This window comes from Corvus moneduloides, chromosome 1 (genome assembly GCF_009650955.1).
Source record: "Corvus moneduloides isolate bCorMon1 chromosome 1, bCorMon1.pri, whole genome shotgun sequence".
In the NCBI taxonomy this organism is placed as follows: Eukaryota; Metazoa; Chordata; class Aves; order Passeriformes; family Corvidae; genus Corvus; species Corvus moneduloides.
Genome location: NC_045476.1, coordinates 219753 through 238693, shown reverse-complemented (window position 1 = coordinate 238693; position 18941 = coordinate 219753). Strand labels below are relative to the sequence as shown.

The 18941-nt window shown below is 56.2% G+C and overlaps 1 protein-coding gene across 4 annotated transcripts in view; it reads left to right on the top strand.

The window, feature by feature from the left end:
* AGAP3 (ArfGAP with GTPase domain, ankyrin repeat and PH domain 3) overlaps positions 1 to 18941 on the top strand; it is a 110565-nt gene that overhangs the window by 59292 nt on the left and 32332 nt on the right. For 3 of the 4 annotated variants that reach the window (XM_032126466.1, XM_032126386.1, XM_032126312.1), the window contains exons 9-11: positions 3124 to 3216; positions 10429 to 10533; positions 15142 to 15310. In XM_032126466.1, coding sequence (XP_031982357.1) covers positions 3124 to 3216; positions 10429 to 10533; positions 15142 to 15310 — 367 coding nt within the window. Of the gene's footprint in view, positions 1 to 1708; positions 1830 to 3123; positions 3217 to 10428; positions 10534 to 15141; positions 15311 to 18941 lie in introns of those variants that run through there. The other variant, XM_032126542.1, reaches the window with a different exon arrangement.

Sequence of the window (18941 nt, the reverse complement as noted above, 5' to 3'; positions counted from 1 at the left end):
CACTGTGAGCACACACGTGTCCCAGTCCCATGTCTAGTGTAGGCATAGCCTCTGTTCCCTGTGTACGTGTGCAGGCTCCGGCCTTGCTCCTCTCCCCATCTCAATGTGCTTTCCAGCCAGCCATTGCTCAGCACACTGTGTCTGCTGTTTGTGGAACCAGCCACCACAAAGCCCTCGTACCTGTTGCACCGTGTCACCCTTGTGACCAGCTCTGAGCCCAGACCACACAAATTCAGTGTCCTATGCCCCATTCCTCTCACTGCACCATTGGCATCCCAGATTCCCCACTCCTTGTGCTGGGAATGTGCCCATCTCCTTGCTTTCTGACATCCTGTAAGCTTCTGCGCTGACCTCCCGAATACTCTGTGCCTTCCCCCCGGTTGCATCTCATGCACCCCCAGCTCTCTGTGCACGCCTCAGGCCCACACTCACCCTGTCTGTGTGCTGTGGGTGGGTGGCCTGTGCTCCCCACCCCCTCCTGCCAGCACACACTGCCCCTTGCAGCAGGTCCCCACTCCCAAAGCATGGTTGCTCCCTCACTGCCTTCCCCTGCGGGTGCTCAGCCCTTCTCGAATGCCCTGTAGCTCTCCCGTTGCCGTGGCCATGCCCGCCCTGCACGCAGCGCTGGCGGATGCTGGCCCCCCCGCCCCGCCGTTCTGTCGCTCGTGCTTGCTGCCATGCCCGGCGCGGGTGCTTGCGCTGTGCCACCACCCATCCTGCTCGCTGCGCGCCGATGCGTCTGGACTCGCCGCTGGCTCATGTTCATGCTCTCTGGAGCCCCATGCTCGCTCACTTGGGGTGGGCACACGCTTGGGGGAGGAGGAGGGCGGCTTGCTGCGGGGCTTACGCTTGTTCGCTGTGGACGTCATCATGCGTGTAGGACTCTCACATGCTCACTCATCCTGGGCTCACGCTTGCTCTGTGCCGCGGGCTCACCTGTGCTCAGCCGGTGCGTGCTCACTCGCCACGGGGCTGGGGCTCACCTCACCTGCTTGCTCGTGTGCTGGTGCACATCCATGGCTCACGTTGACGTCTTCACCCATCTGGTCGTGGCAGCAGCAGCAGCTCCCGACACCTCCCGCAGTGGCACAGGACCAGGAAGGGTGGGAAGGGAAGGAAAGGGCAGGCTGTTTTCTGCCACTAGCTTTTCCCAGGCAGGCAGCGCAGGTGTAGCCAGCAGCCCTCATCCTTGTGGGGTCCCCAGGTGGGCACAGGCCTCTCCGAGGTGCAGTGCTCGGCCCAGCTCTGGGAGCTGCTGCAGCCCCAGTCCCGAGCTATGCCTGACTCCTTTGCTCCTCTTCTCCTCTCCTCCTTCTCCTTTCCTCCTCGTCCCCTGTTCTCCTCCTCCTCTTCCTTCTCCTTCTCTTCCTCCTCCTCTCCTCTTCTACTCCTCTTCCTCTCTTCTTCTTCTCTCCTCCTCCTCTCTCCTGCTCTGGCTCCTCTCCTGCTCCCCTCCCACTCCCTACTGGATCGCACCCCCCCAGGGGGTCTGCGTGCCCCAGAGCTCCAGGTGGTGACAAGCTCTGCGCCCACCCGCGCCTTGAGGCGCTCACCCACTCCTGGCCCCCAGCCCCAGCCCCGACTGCTGCTGCCGCCGGCGCCCACTCCGTGGCCTGTCCGTGCTGTCCGCTGGCGCCCATCACTGACAGACTCATGTCCGTGTTCTGAGTATAACTTGCCAAACTCTTTATTCTTTCGATATTTGCAGATATGTGCCACTGTTTCCAACTTTTCATCAACAAAAAGGCCTTTCCAACTCCTTCCAAATTAGAAGATCCAGGTGGTTACACACGGCACCTCTGTACAAATTCTCTCACTTTTCATTGCCTCTCCAGGGCCGGATAAGGGATGGGCACTGGGATTGATCTAAGATTAGAGGCTCGCCCGCCCTCCAGCCAGCATGGGTCCCCCCCTCGGAGACACGCAGGAGCCTTTTAAATCCCCCCAATGTAAAGTCTAGGAAGCGCTGAGACGGCCTGCGCCTGCACTTTAAGCTGGGACATTTCTGGGCCTGCTGGATGCTGTCTAGGCACTGCCCTTTCTCGGGGATGCCAGGCGGACGACCCTCCTGGGACGGGAAGACCTGCAGACCCACCGGGACCGGGCGACAGCCGCGCATGGAGCTGGATGGGCCAAAAGACGCTTTGCTGCTGCCTACGGGAGCCGCTGCAGCGCCTGCCGCTAGCGCTCCGCTCCTTCTTCCCTCCTGCACCTCTGCAGCCTGCATGGACTCCTGCTCCTTCTCCTCTTCTCCTCGCAGCCGAGCAGCCATCTGTGTCTCTTTAGTTTTCTTCTCTTTTGATCTCTTTGTTTGGTTCTGGGCCCAAAAGCCGGTGAATTGGTGTCCCAGGCGCGCGGGGCTCGTATCCCTTTCTGATCCAAAGCACACGGGGCCCTCCTGGACTGAGGGGGTGTGTAGGACGCTCCAGAGAGACGCTGCTGCTGCCTCCTGCCATTGTTGTGATTCTGAATGTATTGGTTGTGCTCCATGCCATGTATGACTTGGTATTTCCCTCTGTCCTAAGCACTTTGAATGAGTTCTGCTCAACAGACTGTAAATTTCATATTGTATTTATCAGAGTTTGCTCTCCCCGCGGCCCTTGGGCACTGGTGGGTCCCGCTCTCGCCGCTCTAGACATGTGGTAGATATTTATTGTCCATGCTCTTTTGTAAGGGGCTGGTATCTCTGCCCGGTGACCTGTGCTACTTTGTATGGTGCAAGTGTGTTACCAGAATAAATATGTTGGATTAGTAGAGGTGTGAGTTCCTTCACTGCCTGAGCCTCTCCTGCTTCCATCCATGCTCCACCTGCATCCCATGCCATTTCTGTCTGTCGCCATGTCCTGTGTGCCCCACGGGAGGGGGGGGCCACATAGCCCCGCTCTGCCAGGAGGAGGACAGCTCTGCTTGCAGTGGGGGGAGAGGAGAGCTTGCTGGGGGGCTGGGCTGGAGTGTCCCGAGTGTCCCTAGAGGGGCTGGGTGAGGGCCCAGCTGCTCTGTGCGCTGGGAGAGCTGGCCTGGGGGAGAGCAGAGTGGTCTGGTCTGGAGCCTGCTGGGGACAGGGGACCGTGCGTTTGGTCTCCCGTGCCCAGCTCTAACGCACCTGTGTCTCTTCTCTTCCAGTCTCGGAAGGGCGCGGACCCGGAGCGCGACAAGAAGGTGCTGGAGTGTAAAGCGGACAGTATTGGCAGCGGGCGGGCCATTCCCATGAAGCAGGTTCGATGCTCCCCCTTCGCCCCGCTGCGAGAGCAGGGTCCAGGGAGTGTGGGCTGGGGCACCTCTGCTCAGCACGCAGCACGAGCCCACTGAGGGCTGCTTGGTGCCCCTGTGCCCCGGGGGGGCTGCCGGGTCCAGCAGCCAGCGTGGTGCTGGGGGTGCTGGTGTGGACCCTGTGCCGTGTGTGGGTGGGGGGCTGCTGGGGGGCCTGCAGCGGGGGCTGCTGGGGGCTGCGGCAGGGCACTGCTGTGGAGCTGCGGCAGCGGCTGCAGAGTGGTTCCAGCAGATGGCATCCATGCCCCATGCCCGCTGCAGCCCCCGCCGCAGGCTCTCTCTGCTCCTTTCCTGCTTCTCTCCTCTCCTGTTCCTTTCCACTCCTGCTCCTGCTCCTGGCAGGACAGGAAGGGGGTTCCTCTCCTCATGGGCTACTGCAGAAAGCTGTGAGCACAGTGCCCACGCTGTGAACTGTTGGGAATCTAAGGGAGGCACTGCTTCCTCCAGCAACAGCGCGTTCTGCTCCTGCCTCCTGGCTTCCAGGGAAGCTTGAACTGCCTGGAGTCGACCCAGAGTGTTGCCTGCCCTTGTGTCCGTCGCTGGCAAGCAGCGACTGATGATGTCCAAGCTGTGTGGATTGGCTGGGTGGTGTTTCCACCAGGATTTCCTTGCATTACAGGAAAGACTGATCCATACGCTGCGTGGCAGTGCCCGGTTGTGCTCCTGCCTTGCATGTTGTGCCCCCGTTGTGGATCCATTTTCCCCCGACAGTCCCTGCTGGCCTCTCTGTGCTCCATGTGCCCCCAGCACTGCCAGGGCTGAGCTGCACAGACCCAGTTGTGTCTCTGCATTGCAGGAGTGCTGGGATGTGAGGCAGGAGAGTAGAGTCTACGTCCCCACCAGGTTCTGACTGCCTAGTACCATTCCATGCTGAGATTCCATGGGGAAGGACTCAGTGAGGCCAGGCTAGCTGAGGAGTGGAGTGGTGGGTCAGAAGAGAGAGACCTTGCTCACTGCTGGAGCTGCCAGAGCTCCTGCCCTTCCCCACCCATGGAGTAATCCTGTGGCAGGTTTGTGCAGGGCCGTCGGTGCCCCAGGCAGGGGGATGTGCTGTGAAAGGAGGGTGGTTCTGGGAAGGCAGCGTTGGGAGGATCGGCTCTGGGGCCAGAGGGAGCAGTGACAGGAGAAGCAATGCCAGGGTGGGGGCTGTGGGATCTCACACATGGGGGCTCTGCTCCTGAGGTGCCCGAGTTTGGCACAGCCCCAGCAGGAAGAGGCAGCCCAGCTGCGTGCGGGCCATGCCCTCCTCTGCAGCACAGGGCCTGTTGGCGTGCAGTGGGCCGCTGTTTGTGGTGGGTCATTGTTGGTGTGTGGGGGTCATTGGCCTGAGATGGGTTGCTGATTGTGGTGGGTCGCTGGTTTGCAGTGGCAGTGCCCATGTGCTCTGGTTTGGGGTCAGCCCAACCTGGGCAGCAGGGGAGGTGGCGGGTGGCTGTTCTGTGGTGAGATAGAGGAGGCTGAGAGTAGAGCAGCTGGAGCCCTCAGTGAGACCTGACTCGATTCCCCAGAACCTGCTGCTGCCTGCCAGAGGGCTGGTCCTGGGAGGGTCCCTGCCCCCCCTTCCTCCCTCCCTTCCCTCCCTGACAGGAAACCTGGACGTTTGGGTTCCTTTTTCCAGCATCTCCCTCCACTCGGCAGGGGAGGATGATCTGCTCCTGTGTCTCCATGCTGCTGACAGGGCCCGTCCTTGCCTGATCTGCCAGAGGCTCTGTTGGTTTAGTGGGATTAAGTCATTCCGTGCTGTAGGCAGGGCAGTGCTGTTCCTGTGTGAAATGGGGAGAACTGGAGGCCCAGGTCTGCAAACACAACCTGTACATCCTTTCTGGGCTTTGCAAGGAGGAGGAGATGACAAACTGCTGCCTGGTTCAGGACTAAGTGGAAGTACCAGTTCATGGCACAGCAGCTCACAAGGAGAGCCTGGAGCAAAGAGTTTCCATGGGAGACCCAGATCCATGCTGGCTTCAGGACTGGTGCCTCCTGTAGCCAGAGTTGCAAGAGGTGATTTCACAGAGATCCTGGCAGTGTTCTTACAGGAACATACATGGGGGGAAGTGGTGTTGGACATGTGGACACTAGCTTATGCCAGCAGATAGCCACATGTGGCTTGTGGAGAAGGGGTTGTCAGGGGGTCCAGAGTGAGGTTAGCGCTGCAGTTTGGCACATTGGTGCCATGGCCCTACGCCACAAGGAGTGATGGCTTGGTACCACCAATGGGGAGAGGAGCTCCCAGGATTTGTAGCTTTGTATCACAAAGACTCAGGACAGGGGACGGTCACTCTGGTCTCTGGTATGGACCTGCACCTTCTGGAAGATGGTGGAGGTCTCATTGCTTGCTGTCTCTGCAGGGCAGTGGGAGAGTGGGGCCTTTAGTTAGACTGCCCAGTGGTCCTGCCCAGCCATAAGAGCAGAGAAACTGGTGGGTTTGGAGCTGTGAGTGGCAAATGTGCAGGATCTCCTGCCTGGGTTAGTGGCCAGTATTGCACTGTTCGCTTCCCTTGGCATGAGCACTGCTGGGCTGGCATGTTTGGTGCTGGGGCTACTGGCAGCTTGCCTCGGGAGCATTTGGGTTCCTCTGCTTGAAAGAACGAGGCTGGTCTGTGCTTAGATTGCCAACCAACGGCTGAAGGCAGCGAGTGCTGTGGGGCAGCAGGCTCCCCCATGACACCCATGGCTGCAGTCACTGTGATCCACAGTCCTTTCCTGGTCTCTATGAGGACACAACAAGCTTTGGGAAGCACTGGCAGCCCTCCTCAGCATGCAAGGCCTGGGCTTTGCATGGAGCCAGGAAGCAGGAGGCTGGGCTGGGTGCTGCAGAAAGGAGAAACATTGAGGAGACTTGGCTGAGGAGTGATGCGTGTTGCTACTACAGGGTGCTTGGTTGTTGCTTGTCTCCACCTTCTCCAGCACAGCACCTCTGGGTGACCTGATCTGTCTCCCTCATGCACATCTGGAAAAGATGGAGCTCCCCAAGGGGATAGGTGAGACTGTGGGTGTTGGGGCCCCCCACACCTGGGACGGTACCTACGCACCCTCCAGCCTCTGCCAGGGCTGCTCTGTGCCAGGGACTCAGGGTCCCACAGTGTCCTTTCGATGACGGTCCTGCAAGGCTGGAAGAGTTCCCTCATAGCTGGATGCTTGTCTCTGAGAAGTGGGTTAATTAGGCCAGGAGACGAAGCTTCCTCAGCTGTTTGTTACCAGGAACGAGCTCCTAATTGCACATCCACCAGATCTTTCTGGCAAGGCCGCATGGAGCGCGCTGGCAGCCTGGGGGTCCCCTGGCCCCTGGCCTGGCTCTGCTTGGGCCGTGCACTCCAGCAGGGCCCAAGGCGGGTGACTCCTCCTCCTTGGGAGCTGGGATCATGCTGGGAGCTTAGATTACATTTAAATTGCCATTTGCATTTTCCAATCAATACGCGACTTCACAATTAAGTTTGGTGTTAAAATTCTTAGCAAAAAGTGAGTAGAAGGGAGATTTGTGGAGTAAACGAGTCCTCTGGGGGCCATCGCTGCTCCCTGCTTCATTACGCTGCATATTGCTGCTGCTGCTTTTACTGTGCACCAGCACAGCCCAGCGCAGCACAGAGCCGGGCATGGCCCACGGAATGCCGGGAAGGGGATAAAGAGTGGAGAGAGGAAGAGGGTCGGGCTCTTCTGCCATTTGTCTCTGTCACCTCCTTCCCTTTGTGTGTGACATGGGAAGAAACTTGTGGAAGAGTTATTTCCTGTAAGTCTTCCCACACGGTGCAGAGGGAGGTTGAGGAGCACCCGTGTGCGCCAGCACAGGGGTCTCGGAGCTGCAAGGAGCCTGGCTGGGAGGCTTATGGGGAGCGGGCACAGGAGCATGGGTGGACCATGGCCTCAGCCATGGGTTGTTCCCGCTTTTGGACTCCTTTTCCTTCTGGCCTGCAAAAAGGGGCTGTAGTTCTGGGTCCTCCTTTCCAGCTTGGAGTTTGGTTGTGCTTCAGTTTGCCAAGTTGCAGGTTTGAGGCTGACCTAACTGCAACCGAACTGATCTCTGCAGGCAGCATGTGTTTGGGGCAGGCTGGGAGTGCTGGAGTAGGTGTTTCATAGCATCAAGGTGTATCAGGTTGAAGACACATCGAGGAGAGGAGCTGTTCTGCAGGATGTGTGGGCAGGTCAGGCTGTGGAACTGAGCCGGGTTTAAAGCCAGAAGAGGGATCATCATGCCCAGGAGGGATCAATACATGCCCAGGAAGAATCTTCATGCCCAGAAGAAATCATTGTGTCCAGAAGGAGTTGTCACACTCAGAAGCCAGAGAATTCCACACAGTTACTTTGAGTTAGATCTGTAACCTCAGTGTGGTCTAGAGCAGATTTGTTTTGAGAGATACCGAGCAGATGTTCTAAATTACAGAGAATTCACCAGTTACCTGGGTGAGCTGGTGGACGTTAAACTGGCTTTGTATGGGAGGAGGAACGATCATTTTCATATAGGGTGTGGGAAATATGTGGCCCAGCTGTGGTGTTAGAGAGGACAATTTTGGGTAGGTCCAGAGTCAGGGTGCTGAGGAAACTGCTAGCTGCATGTGGGAGGACGGCACACAGGACCAGGCAGATGTCCTGCCCCTGGCACAGCATGGCTGCCACCTCATCTGGGAGGTGCAGGGACATCAGGATCCCATCTCCAGCGGGGAGGACCATTGTCCATCACTGCAGGTTTTGTGAAGAGGTTGGAGTGACATGGTAGGGCTGAGCCTGTCCAGGGAGCGAGGGGTGAGGTGACCTCCCAGCACTCCTCCAGCTCTACTTTGCTGTGACAGTATCACAGATGGGAGTTTACTCTGTCTGCCCTGTCTCACCCCACAAGCGCTGCCAGACTGAGGCACCTTTCCCACAGAGCACTGGGAGCTTGGGAACTGCTCAGTGATGGCACGTCAGCCCAAGAGCTCACACATGTGCTGCTCCCACCCACTCCCTGTGCAGGACCAACCCTGACAGCCCACTGCAGGGCCCTGCCACCTGGCCCCTGAGCAGGACTGTGCCTGCTGTCCTCAGCAGCTCAGTTTGCCCAGTGAGGAGGCAGTTGGGGTTAAGGACCAGTCACTGCACTTATTTACACCACGCAGTTGCCACATTACTTTTAGGTTTTCTGGTTTTATGTTTTCTTGGAGTTTATTTGAGCAAGACATTGAAGAACTAGTCTGAGTCAGATGCAGGTTGGCTGGACCTCTGTAAGTCCTTCTGTTGGACACAGGTTTGCCATTTATAACCACACTCGTTCTCAGACATGGATATGTTTTGTGAGCTTGCACTTGACTAGTTCTCATTCCATCCATTACTGGCTCTATGGACTTTGTACAGCTGGTGTTTAAGGGCATTGCTGCTCAGTTAAAGACCTGACAGAAAGCTAAAAGCATTTGTCAGCACAGTCACTCCTGCCATCAGATACTGTGTTTTACCCAAGGTAGAACCAGGCCTCTCTAAGGTCCTGTTTGCACTGGCTGACACTGGCTGCTTTCCTCTCCTCTTGTTCTTTGCTGATCACTCTTTGCCATAGCTTTTCCATAGATTTGCTTGGTGTAAGCATCCAGCCATGATTCCAAGGGTCGTTGCTTGTCCCCTGGCAGAACTTGGCAGAGCAGGAGCTGTCGGTCAGCTGCCACATTCCGTGCCATGTTCCCATCAGCAACTTCTGACTACTACTGAGTGAGTTCTTCAGCTCATTTCCTTTGAGCTCTTGAGGGCAAGGTATCAGATCCTGGCAAGGGATTCGATCCTGACAAGGGAGGGATCTGATCCTGCCCACACACAGCTTTGCCCTAGCCACTCTGTTTTGCTGCCTCGTCCCTGCACGTGCAGGAGGCGAATCCTTTTCCCGCTGTGTGCTGCCTGAGCACCGAGCTGGAGTGGTCACGGGGCACTTCTGCCTGTTCTGCACCATTTTTTGCTGATTTCACGGTCACGTCTGGCAGCGTTGTCCCCCTGCATGTGCCAAGCCCCACCACTTTGTGCTGGGCCTTTGCACCATGCAGGCACAGCAGCTCAGTCTCCCGGCACTGGGATGGGGCCCCCAAATATGCCGAGGCTGGCAGGGCTGAGACTTTCTGCCCAGGTTTTTGAGGAGGGGCTGGCCTGGGGCCCAGATTTTTGCCACATTAGGAACAGGCAGTCTGGGTGTCTGTCCAGACAGCACTTTCGGAGGGCCCAGGCCCGACAGTTGGTAGATCCAGCTTTTTCCCAGACTCATTCCTACTTTTGTCCCCCCATGCTGTCCTTCCCTCCCTGCCGACAGAATGCTTGATGTCCTCTCCCTGCTCCAGAGCCCTTGCACCTGGTGTCTTGCCCCAGCTTCCTTCTCCCTCTCCACTTCTGTCCTTACCTGGTACATGATGAGTTGCTGCTGGAGGCAGATTTCCTGAGGAGGCAGAAATGGATGGGGAGAGGATGAGGAAGGTCCGTGCTCTGAGCCTTGGTTCAGATCAATGGAGTTAGTTCTGGGTTACTCTGGGAAGAGGGAGTGCAGCACATGCGAGTGCAATCATTTCCTGACCCTGGGAGCGTGTTGTGCCAGAGACAACAGGGTAGGTCTCATGTAAAATCCTGATGAGAAAAGGGGATCACCCTAACTCAACTGCCCAGGACCTGCACTCCTTCCTGCGATGTGTCCCTACTGTGTTTGACAGCTCTCAGGATCACAAGCAGGCGAGACAATGTGCATCCCTTGGGAGACCTGTATTTGGAGTGTGGTTTCTCAATCGGCCCCTGCTTGTCCTCAGTTTTCCCTGCCTTGACTATGCCTCTGTGCTTTGGGTGGTGGGAGAAGGTCTGGGAGCAATCTGTGTCCGTGGTAGTGAGGTTGGCCCCTGCCCTGTGTGGGCACTGCCCTTCGGCATTTCTCAGAGGGAGTGGTTTGGGACACCAGGGGATGTGATGGGTCCCTCAGAGGACCTGGACATTGGCATTGACTTGTGGAGATCCTTATCCCTGAAAGGGAGGGGGCTGTCTGTGGGGACTGAGGGGTTGGTGAGGAAAGGGTGCAGCCCAGGGAAATGCTGTGGGAAAGCAGACCTAGAAGATGTTTTCTTGAGTCTGCTCATCGTTTCTTCTCAAAGACCAGTCTCCAAGGGGCAGTGCTGGAGCAGAGTGTGAGGTGCCTGGACCAAACACCATCTGAGACTCTTGACTCCTCTCTTTTAGGGCATTCTCCTCAAACGCAGCGGCAAGTCCCTCAATAAGGAGTGGAAGAAGAAGTACGTGACGCTGTGTGACAATGGGGTCCTCACCTACCACCCCAGCCTGCACGTGAGTACTGGGCTGAGTGGAGGAGCAGGGTGGGACAGAGCAGTGTCCTTCATGCTGTGGCTGCTGCTACAGGTGCTCTTGCAGCAGCCATCATGGCAGAGAGGGGCTGGGGAGGAGTTTGGTAGCAGATGGAAGTTCTGGGCTCTGCCCTGTGCAGGAGTTCAGTGTTGGCCACCTCCAAGGCAGCATTTTCAGCAAACCTGGTTTTTACCAGGGTCTGGAGGAGACTCTCTCTCCTGCAGGCTGTTTGTTCAGTGCTAGGCTGGTGGAAACACGCTCTATGCAGGATTACACTGGGGAGCTACAGTTCTCTCCTGTTTACCTGCTCAGTCCATTAAAGTGGGGCCTACGCTGCAGCTGGATGAGGAGCAGGCAGAGAGCTCTTTGCAGCTATATCTGATGGTGCCATTTGGGTGTGGAATAATTTTCCTGGCTGCTAGGTGTTGGGTAATGGAGATGAGGTGCCTGTGCGGAGCCTGCCAAGCTGAGCTGCCGGTGGTGCAGCTCTGATACTTCTCGCTGCTTGGCTCAGGCATGCAGCTGCTGCCCCATCCATCTCTGTCGCCTCCCCACTGTGGGGCTAATGGCTTCTTCCCTATTCCCTCTTGAGCACAGTTTGCTGCTGCGGCAGCAGCCACGGACAGACACACCTGTGACACAGGCCCAGCACCTCTGCCTAGGATGTACTGCCACAGGACAGACAGACAGGCAGTGGCTGGGGGGCACAGGGTGGTTGAGGGAGCTGCAAGGAGAAGAACAAGTTGCTGCAGCTCTTGTGAGTATTCCCAGGCCCTCAGTCTGTCCCCAATCTCCTCAGATGTGTGGTATTGGAGTGCCCTGAGCCTCAGAGTCTTTCTCCTCATTGCTAACTCTGCACCCTCACTCCAGGGTTTGCCATGCTGAGTTATCCAGCTCTGGAGCCCCTGGACCCTCCTGTCCTTGAACTGGAGACCCAGCCATTGCATTTCCTTTCTCTAATTTGTTGGAGCTTTTTCTTGTAGTCCTCAATCCCGATACTATGCTGTGGTCTGCAGTTCTCTGACTTTGTAACCCCCGTTTTTTTGGAGCCCCAAACGAGGAGTGGCGGCTGCTGCTGCCATCTCTGCATGTGTGCTCACCTGTGCATATGGCTTTATCATATTTCCACCATGGACTGTTGTTACCATCAGCTGTAGAGGCAAAGCAATTTCTGGGCTGTTTAGCCACTCTCAGACGCTGTTGCTGCCACACACCAGGTTTCTCTCCTTTTTTCACCATTCCTTCCTCAGAGGGTGATTGAGATTGATGCCACTCCCTTTCCTTCCTGCACGTCAGTGTTTCATTTCATTACTGCGTTGCCCTGAGAAAAATCTGGTTTGCTTCCAGCTGGTGCCACTGGTGATCCACAGCCCGTTGCTGAGGGTGGTATGCGCTGGGCCTCTCCTGCCCAGTTTCTACGGGGAGCTCTGGACCTTGCACCTGAGATAGCAGCTGTATCGCCTGATGTGTTTACCTACAGCGAGGGTGGATTACACGTGGGCACAGAGCGTGGGGCTGCCCAGCCTGTCTGCTGCAAGGCTGGGGTTCTGCGTGCTCCCCGTGGCATTGCCTGCCTAAGAACTGGGGAACGGACCCTGGCACCCGCCAGCGTGCCCCATTGTGTACTGCAGTTTTGGCAGCATGCTGGTGGGATCAGAAAAGCCTCTCTGCCTCCCTTCCCCCCCGGTGCCTGGTGTACGACCTGCTTGGAAGGGATAGATGCAGGGACAAGCAGGAGGAGGAGGTAGTCCAGAGGAGGATGTCCTGTTGTATCTGCTCCTCCCCACCTTCCAGAGTGAATCAGGAGGTGCTGTGGTGGATTTGGGCCCTGTGGGCAAGGCAAAGCTCCCATGTCCTTTCACAGGATGACACAAGCAGAGCACGTTAGGGTTGGAACAAACCTGTGCTCCCGAGGATGGGCGGATACTCTGCTACCACTTCAGCATGGCAGCAGAGCCCAGGCTGGCTGGTGAGGGGAGCTGTGGGCTGGAACAAACCACAGAGTGTCAGCCAAGGGGACGTGCAGCATCCAGTTCTTGCTATGGGAAGACCCAGCTTCTTCCCTGTGTGTGCTGCCATGTATCTGGGGGATGGCAGAATTCTGGGTGCAGCAAAGGGGTCCCTGGGGGCAGGCTGAGCCTTGCAGAGAGAGAGTCTTCCCTGTCCATCAGGATGTTCAATGCCCCAGGGCATTTTTGTGCTCTTTCTCTGTCCCAGTGGCTGTTCCTTGGCATGAGTCAGGGCAGTTCCTGGCTTGTCTTCTCTTCCACCTCTGTTGCATTCTCTCCCTGTCCCTCCTGGGATGGGTGTCAGGACCCCAGAGGTCAACAGCCCTAATTTCTTTCTCCTCCAGTGCGCATCTAGCCAGGATGTGTCTATGCCCCATTGGATGGAGGTCAGGGCCTGGCTCTGGCAGTGCTGATTTTACCAAGCAAAGCTTCCTGGTGGAGCTCTTCATCTGTTTTTGGGAGTTCATCACTCAAGCCTATTTCTGGGTCTGGATCGTGGCACCTCCAGCCCGACTTGAAAGTTTCCTCAGCAGGAGTCACACGTAAACTCCAGGTTTGCAGTCACAGGCTGGTGAAGCGTGTGCTGGTGAGCTGGCCCTGGCCCTGGAATTGCTTTCCTGATGGAAACAAATCTGTCTTGACCACCAGCCCAGACTCATGCTTGGGAACGTGGGGCAGTCGGTGGGTTCCTGCCCTGAGGTGCCACCTCTGCCTCTGCACCAGAGCCGTTGGTGGTTTCAGGGACAAGCGGGATGCCTGGAACTGGAGGCAGGAGTGCTGGGGGCCTGATCCCTGGATTCAGCAGGGCTTTCCTTGTTTCATCTATATTTTTACCTTTCTGTGAGTGTGTTCAGTGACAGGAAAAGAGCAAGTTGTGTGAAGAGCCTGGTGCAGTTTCCCATCACTTCCCCAAAGCCTTGGAGAGAATTCTGCTGCGGGAAGGTGCGTGGCTGAGCCCAGGCTCGCCGGCCTCACTGCACAGAACCAGGGAAGCAGCTCCCATTTTGCAGCCAGTGGAGCCATTCACACAATCACCTTCTGTTAATTCTATCTGCAACATCAATTAAATTGTTTGTAGAAACTAATTGAATGTGGCTTAATCACACATCTTAATAGCTTTCCACGCTTTGAACTCGTTGTTAATTCCAGTAATAAAATGAAATGAGAGAACTGGCTGGGTAATTAGCGAGGAGGCTTGGGAAGAAATTGCTGTTTTATGGTGGGTAATAAAAGCCGAGCGCCAGTGACCGCTCGCTCCGGCAGGCAGCCGGCGACCGCGGCAGTTGTGCTGAGTGAGGGAAAATCCTCCAGCCCCTCTGAGGGTCCCTGCCCAGGGCTGTCACCAGGTCTGCACCCAGCTGGGAGCAAGTTGGTGTGGTGTTTGCTTAGGTTGGTGGTCTCAGAGTCACCCAGGGCACTGGATGGTGAGTGCCAAGGGCTGAGGCCAGGCTGCCTGGCCCCTGGGAGCATAGGAGGGTGTGCTGTGAGGACAGGATGCCTGCATGAGGGTCAGTGGAGAGAAAGGAGTTCAGACCAGGGCATGAAGGTGCCGTTGGGAGACTATGACCCTTGCAAATAGTCACCTGAGAGCACAGAGCATGGCCTGTGCAGGCCCTCTCACCTGGTTTTGGGTCCAGGATGAGAGGATTGTTGCTCCTGAACTGAGCTTGTTCATGCCTTTATCTTCTTGGATATGGAAGCAGACAGGGACCATCTCTGAGTTAATCTTTTTGGTGACCTCCTTATGAACTGGAGTAAACCCAAGCTCCCTGCAGCAGCCACAAGCTCGCCCTGGACAGCTCTGGCTCCTCTCCTGATGGCAGCACAGGGATGGTGTCCCCACCTCCCTGTTCTCCCAGAGCCTTGAGCTCCGGTGTTGGTCCCTGCTCCCTCAGGATCTGACCAGCAGTTCCCCTCTCTAACGCTGATTGGGTCTTCCCCTTCTGAGGGCACAAGCCTGAGGAGGAGTTGGCCTCAACAGAGAGGGCTGGGGAAGAACCATGGTGTCCCATGGAGCAGGGAGGGATGGGAGGCACAGGAAGGGACACAATGCTCGGAAGAGATTGGAAGTCTGCATCCTCATTCTGACTGAAAGCTGAGATGCTCTTGGGAGACAGGGCAGAGTGATAGTTACAGTCTGCACATGGGGTTTTGGTTGTATAATAAATTGTGTACCAGAGGAAATGGTGGAAGCACCAAGTTTTGAATAATAGGAAGTTCTGCAAGTGAATGAGCAAGGGAGTTACCTGAGTTCTGTTGGTTTGGGTTTTTCTTATCCCAGCTGAGACCTGAGAGGGAATTTCTAGGTGTCCCATTGCTTATACTGATATGATATGATATTTATTATATTATTAGCTGTTGCAGCTGAGTGCTGAGATTAAACAAGGGATGATAGGGAGAAGGAACTGCTGGCCACCTGCGTGCCCTTTGGCTCCATCTGATCTCTGATCCCCAGCCATGCTTTCCCAAATGGGCTTGTCCTGGCATCTGACAGGGCTTAGTGCTGATCCTGAGCATGGGGGAGCTGAGCGTGTGTGGCTGGGGCAGGGCTGATCTCCGCCCTTGTACCTCTCTGCTCCAGGACTACATGCAGAACGTCCATGGGAAGGAGATTGATCTGCTGAGAACTACGGTGAAGGTCCCGGGCAAGCGGCTCCCCAGGGCCACGACGGCAGCAGCGCCCAGCGCCAGCCCCAAAGCCAACGGGCTGGCCAAGGAGCGGAGCAGCTCCCAGCTGGCAGGAGGCACAGGTAAGAGCTGGTGTGGGTGGCACAGAGGCAGAGGCCGTCCCTCCTGCAGTGCGTCTGCAGCCCTGGGCTTTGCTGAGCTGAGAACAGAACCCCTTCTGACATGTCCTGCTTTTACCACCCTCGGGGAGTCCCCTTGGTGGCCCTTAGCATTTCTGTGCAGGTCCCAGGTAAGCTGCTGGTAGGATTTTGTGCTGATTAGTGTCCAGGACAGAAGAATGTCAAAGGGTTTAACTGGCAGTGTGAATCCCTGAGGAATTTCCTCACCCCAAGGAAAGTGTTGAGGCTGGTGAGCTGCTACTCATGGTGGAAGCTGCTGCTCCATAAATCAAAGGAAATCCCAACTAGGGTGGCTCTTGGTTCCTGACTGTTTCTTTCTGGTTTTGGCACCCTATTTCCTCCTCACTTTCCCCTGGAGAAATGGTGAAGATCTGGTTTGGGATCATCACTCTCTCTGCACACTGAAGAGGGGCAGTTGCCCCAGAGTGTGGTGAGGCGAGGCTGGCTGCCCCCCAGCCTCTCTCAGAGTTCCTGCCATGCTCCTCCTTGCTGCAGCTGCCAGAGGAGGTTCTCACCCTGCCTGGGGAAACTGTTGAACTTGGGGCCTTCCTGCCCACATTTCCCAGGGCCTTCACTGTGTCCTTGGGGCTGGTGTCCTTGGCCAGGGTGGGCAGTTTCCACCTGCCTTCTTCCCAGCTAGCGGTTGGCACAGTCTGGTGCACAGGTTATGGAAAACACTCTGTTTGGGATGCTGAGGGAGTGCTGGTGGTGCTGCTGATCACAGAAATCCTTCCAAATCCAGTACTGCCACTGAGAGTGAGCTTGGGCTGGCACATCCCCATCTTGTTCGTTCCTGCTCTGTCCCGTGGTCGGGGTGCTGTCAGCACCGCGCTTCAGAGTGTCCCGGGGCTGAGGGGAGGTGGGATGCAGCTGGGGTGAGTGTGCAGTCCTTGGCATCACACACACACACACGGGGAATGAGGCACAGTAACATCTCTGCTCACATGGTGCCAAGGAGGACATAATGAGCCCTCCCAAACCCAAACTGCTGTTCCTGTCAAGTCAGACGTCGTCTGTGGATAAACCGTCTGTTCTGACCAGGGCTGCGAGCTCTGCCTGTTCCTTGCCATGGCTCTCCCCTGTACACTGACACTCTTTCACCACCACCCACACTCAGTGTGCCCCAGCGTGGGGACAGTTCCTGATTCTGGACAGGGACACTTCTCTGCCTGCATGTCAGAGGTGCCTTGTCTGAGTTCTGACTTAGCAGAGATATCAGAGCTGCGGGAAGGATTCAAACCACAGAGGAGCTTATGCTGATGTCAAACCAACTGCTCACGTAACCCCATATCCTACTTCAGCAGTCCTCTCAGTGCTGTTGGGCTCGCAGGAGCGGGTTGGGATGTGCCTGGATTACTGATGACTCCTGCTGGAAAACCAGTGCCAAGGAGTGAGTACGGCAGGAGACCTTTCAGTCGGGGCGACAGAGCTGGAGCAGACACAGTGCGTGGGGGCTGGACTTGGAGCAGTTTACACGGGAGAGGAGATGCAGTGTCCCAGCAGGGGGGAAATGAATGTTGGAAAAGTTTATCTGGAGAGCAGTTGGACTTAGTGCTGCCTGAAACCTTTAGAATGAGACCAGTTTTCTTTTCACAAGACGTGCTCTGGTCCAGCTTGTGGGTGTTGCTGTGTGTGTGTGTGCAGGGGGTGGGACCTTATGCTACGATGGTCGTTCCCATGTAGGGTCTGTGGATTTGGGATCCCCTGCTGGCTGTCTGCCCTTGGGCCCTTGAGCAGAGCAGTGCTGTGTGTGTGTCCATGCAGGGCTCAGCACTAGGACAACAGCTTTAAGCACATGTTGTGTGTCTTGTCTTGGTTCAGGCTGTGTCTGCAGTGTCAGAAAGGTTTTCCTCCTGGTACACAATCAGTAAAGGCTTTTCTTAGGAATTTTTTCATCTCGCTCTGATGCCTCCAAGCCCAATAGCAGTAGATGCAGTCACAAAATGCACTGATGGGACACAAACCCTCTGAGGTGATGTGCTCTTATTCCTGAGCAATGCCCAGGGCTGGATTTGGGGCTGATGGAGAATATGCCTGGCTTCAAATTAGCAGCGACCTCACAGTTTTGCCGCCTTTGGGGCTGTGGGTGAGACTGTTACTGGATCCACTGGGTATCTCTCATCTGACACGTGTTTTGGGGACTGGAGAGGAAGCACTTCAAAGTCTGCACTTCTTTGCCAGTCACAAGTTAATCTTCAGAGGACACAAAGTGTGGAGACATAGGGGATTTGCTGTCTTGCCCCAGGAGTCTCTGGGCAAAACCAGGTGGCCGGTGATTAGAGTTCAGAGCAAGTGTCTGTGGTTCCTCTGTGACCTGAGTTCTGCAAAGGTGAGTGTGCTGGCTGATGTCCACCGCACACACAGTCCTTACCTGGGGTGAGGAAAGACCAGGGACAGAGGGGAGAAGAAAAAAAAAGAAGTCTCACCTTGCCCTGTATGTGGATGAAATACTTGGATGTGGTGCTCTGGTGAGGATTCAAAATAACTCCAGGTATAGACAGCTTCAAGCTAAATACAGTAGGAATGAGGTAGGGACTTGTGTTTGTGAAACCAGTGGGGGCTCTGAGCTCAGTCATGATTGTGCCAGTATTTAAACCATTCAAGAAGGCAACTTTACTGTAGTTAAACTTGGGTTTATTTTAGGTTGGATGAGTTCCTGTTGTCCAGAGGAGGCCATGGAGATGCTCCAAGGGCTGGAGCCCCTCTCCTGTGGAGATAGGCTGAGAGAGCTGGAGGTGTTAACCTGGAGAAGAGAAGGCTCTGGGGAAGGCCTTGGAGCCCTTCCAGTGCTTGAAGCTGGAGAGGGACTTTGGACAAGGGCCTGGAGTGATGGGACAAGGGGGAATGATGTTATACTGAAGGAGGGGAGGTTTATATTGGATATTAGGAAGTTCTTCCCTGTGAGGGTGGTGAGGCCCTGGCACAGGGTGGCCCGAGAAGCTGTGGCTGCCCCATTGCTGGAAGTGTCCTAGGCCAGTTCAGACAAGACACTGGCTGGAGCAACCTGGTCTGCTGGATGGTGTCCCTGCCCATGAGGAGATGGAGCTGCAGTGGTTGGGCTGGAGAGGGCAGGAAGGGGATGAGCCAGAGCTCACAGGTGCTATGGCCTGAAGGCAGGTGTTCACTAGAGGTGTGGCACTGCTGGGTCAGGTGTCTCCTTCAAATCCCTGCTGTTCCTCTTCCCGCTGGAATGTTACTTCTCTTGCCCTCTTCCTCACAGTCCCCCAGGTGCATCCTTGCTATGGTTCATCAGGCTCACCTACCCTTGTGCTGTGCTGCATCGCATGTTTCTGGCTCGAGGAACGAAGGCAGCTCGTATCAAAGTGCAGATGGGATGGAAAGGGACTTCAGTGGGAGGACAGATGGTGACACAACAGACACAGTCAGCACAAGAGCCTAACCTCAGCCCAGCTGAGCCCTGGGTTCTTGCTTCACAGAGGTTTGTAGGGACCTGCTCCAAAGTGTTAGCAAAGGGGAGATGGGCAGGGAGGTACTGGAACCGTGACACCTTTGCAGGTTCGTACATGGCACATACCACAGCCATGCGCGGAGCACACGAGCTGGCACTGCATCG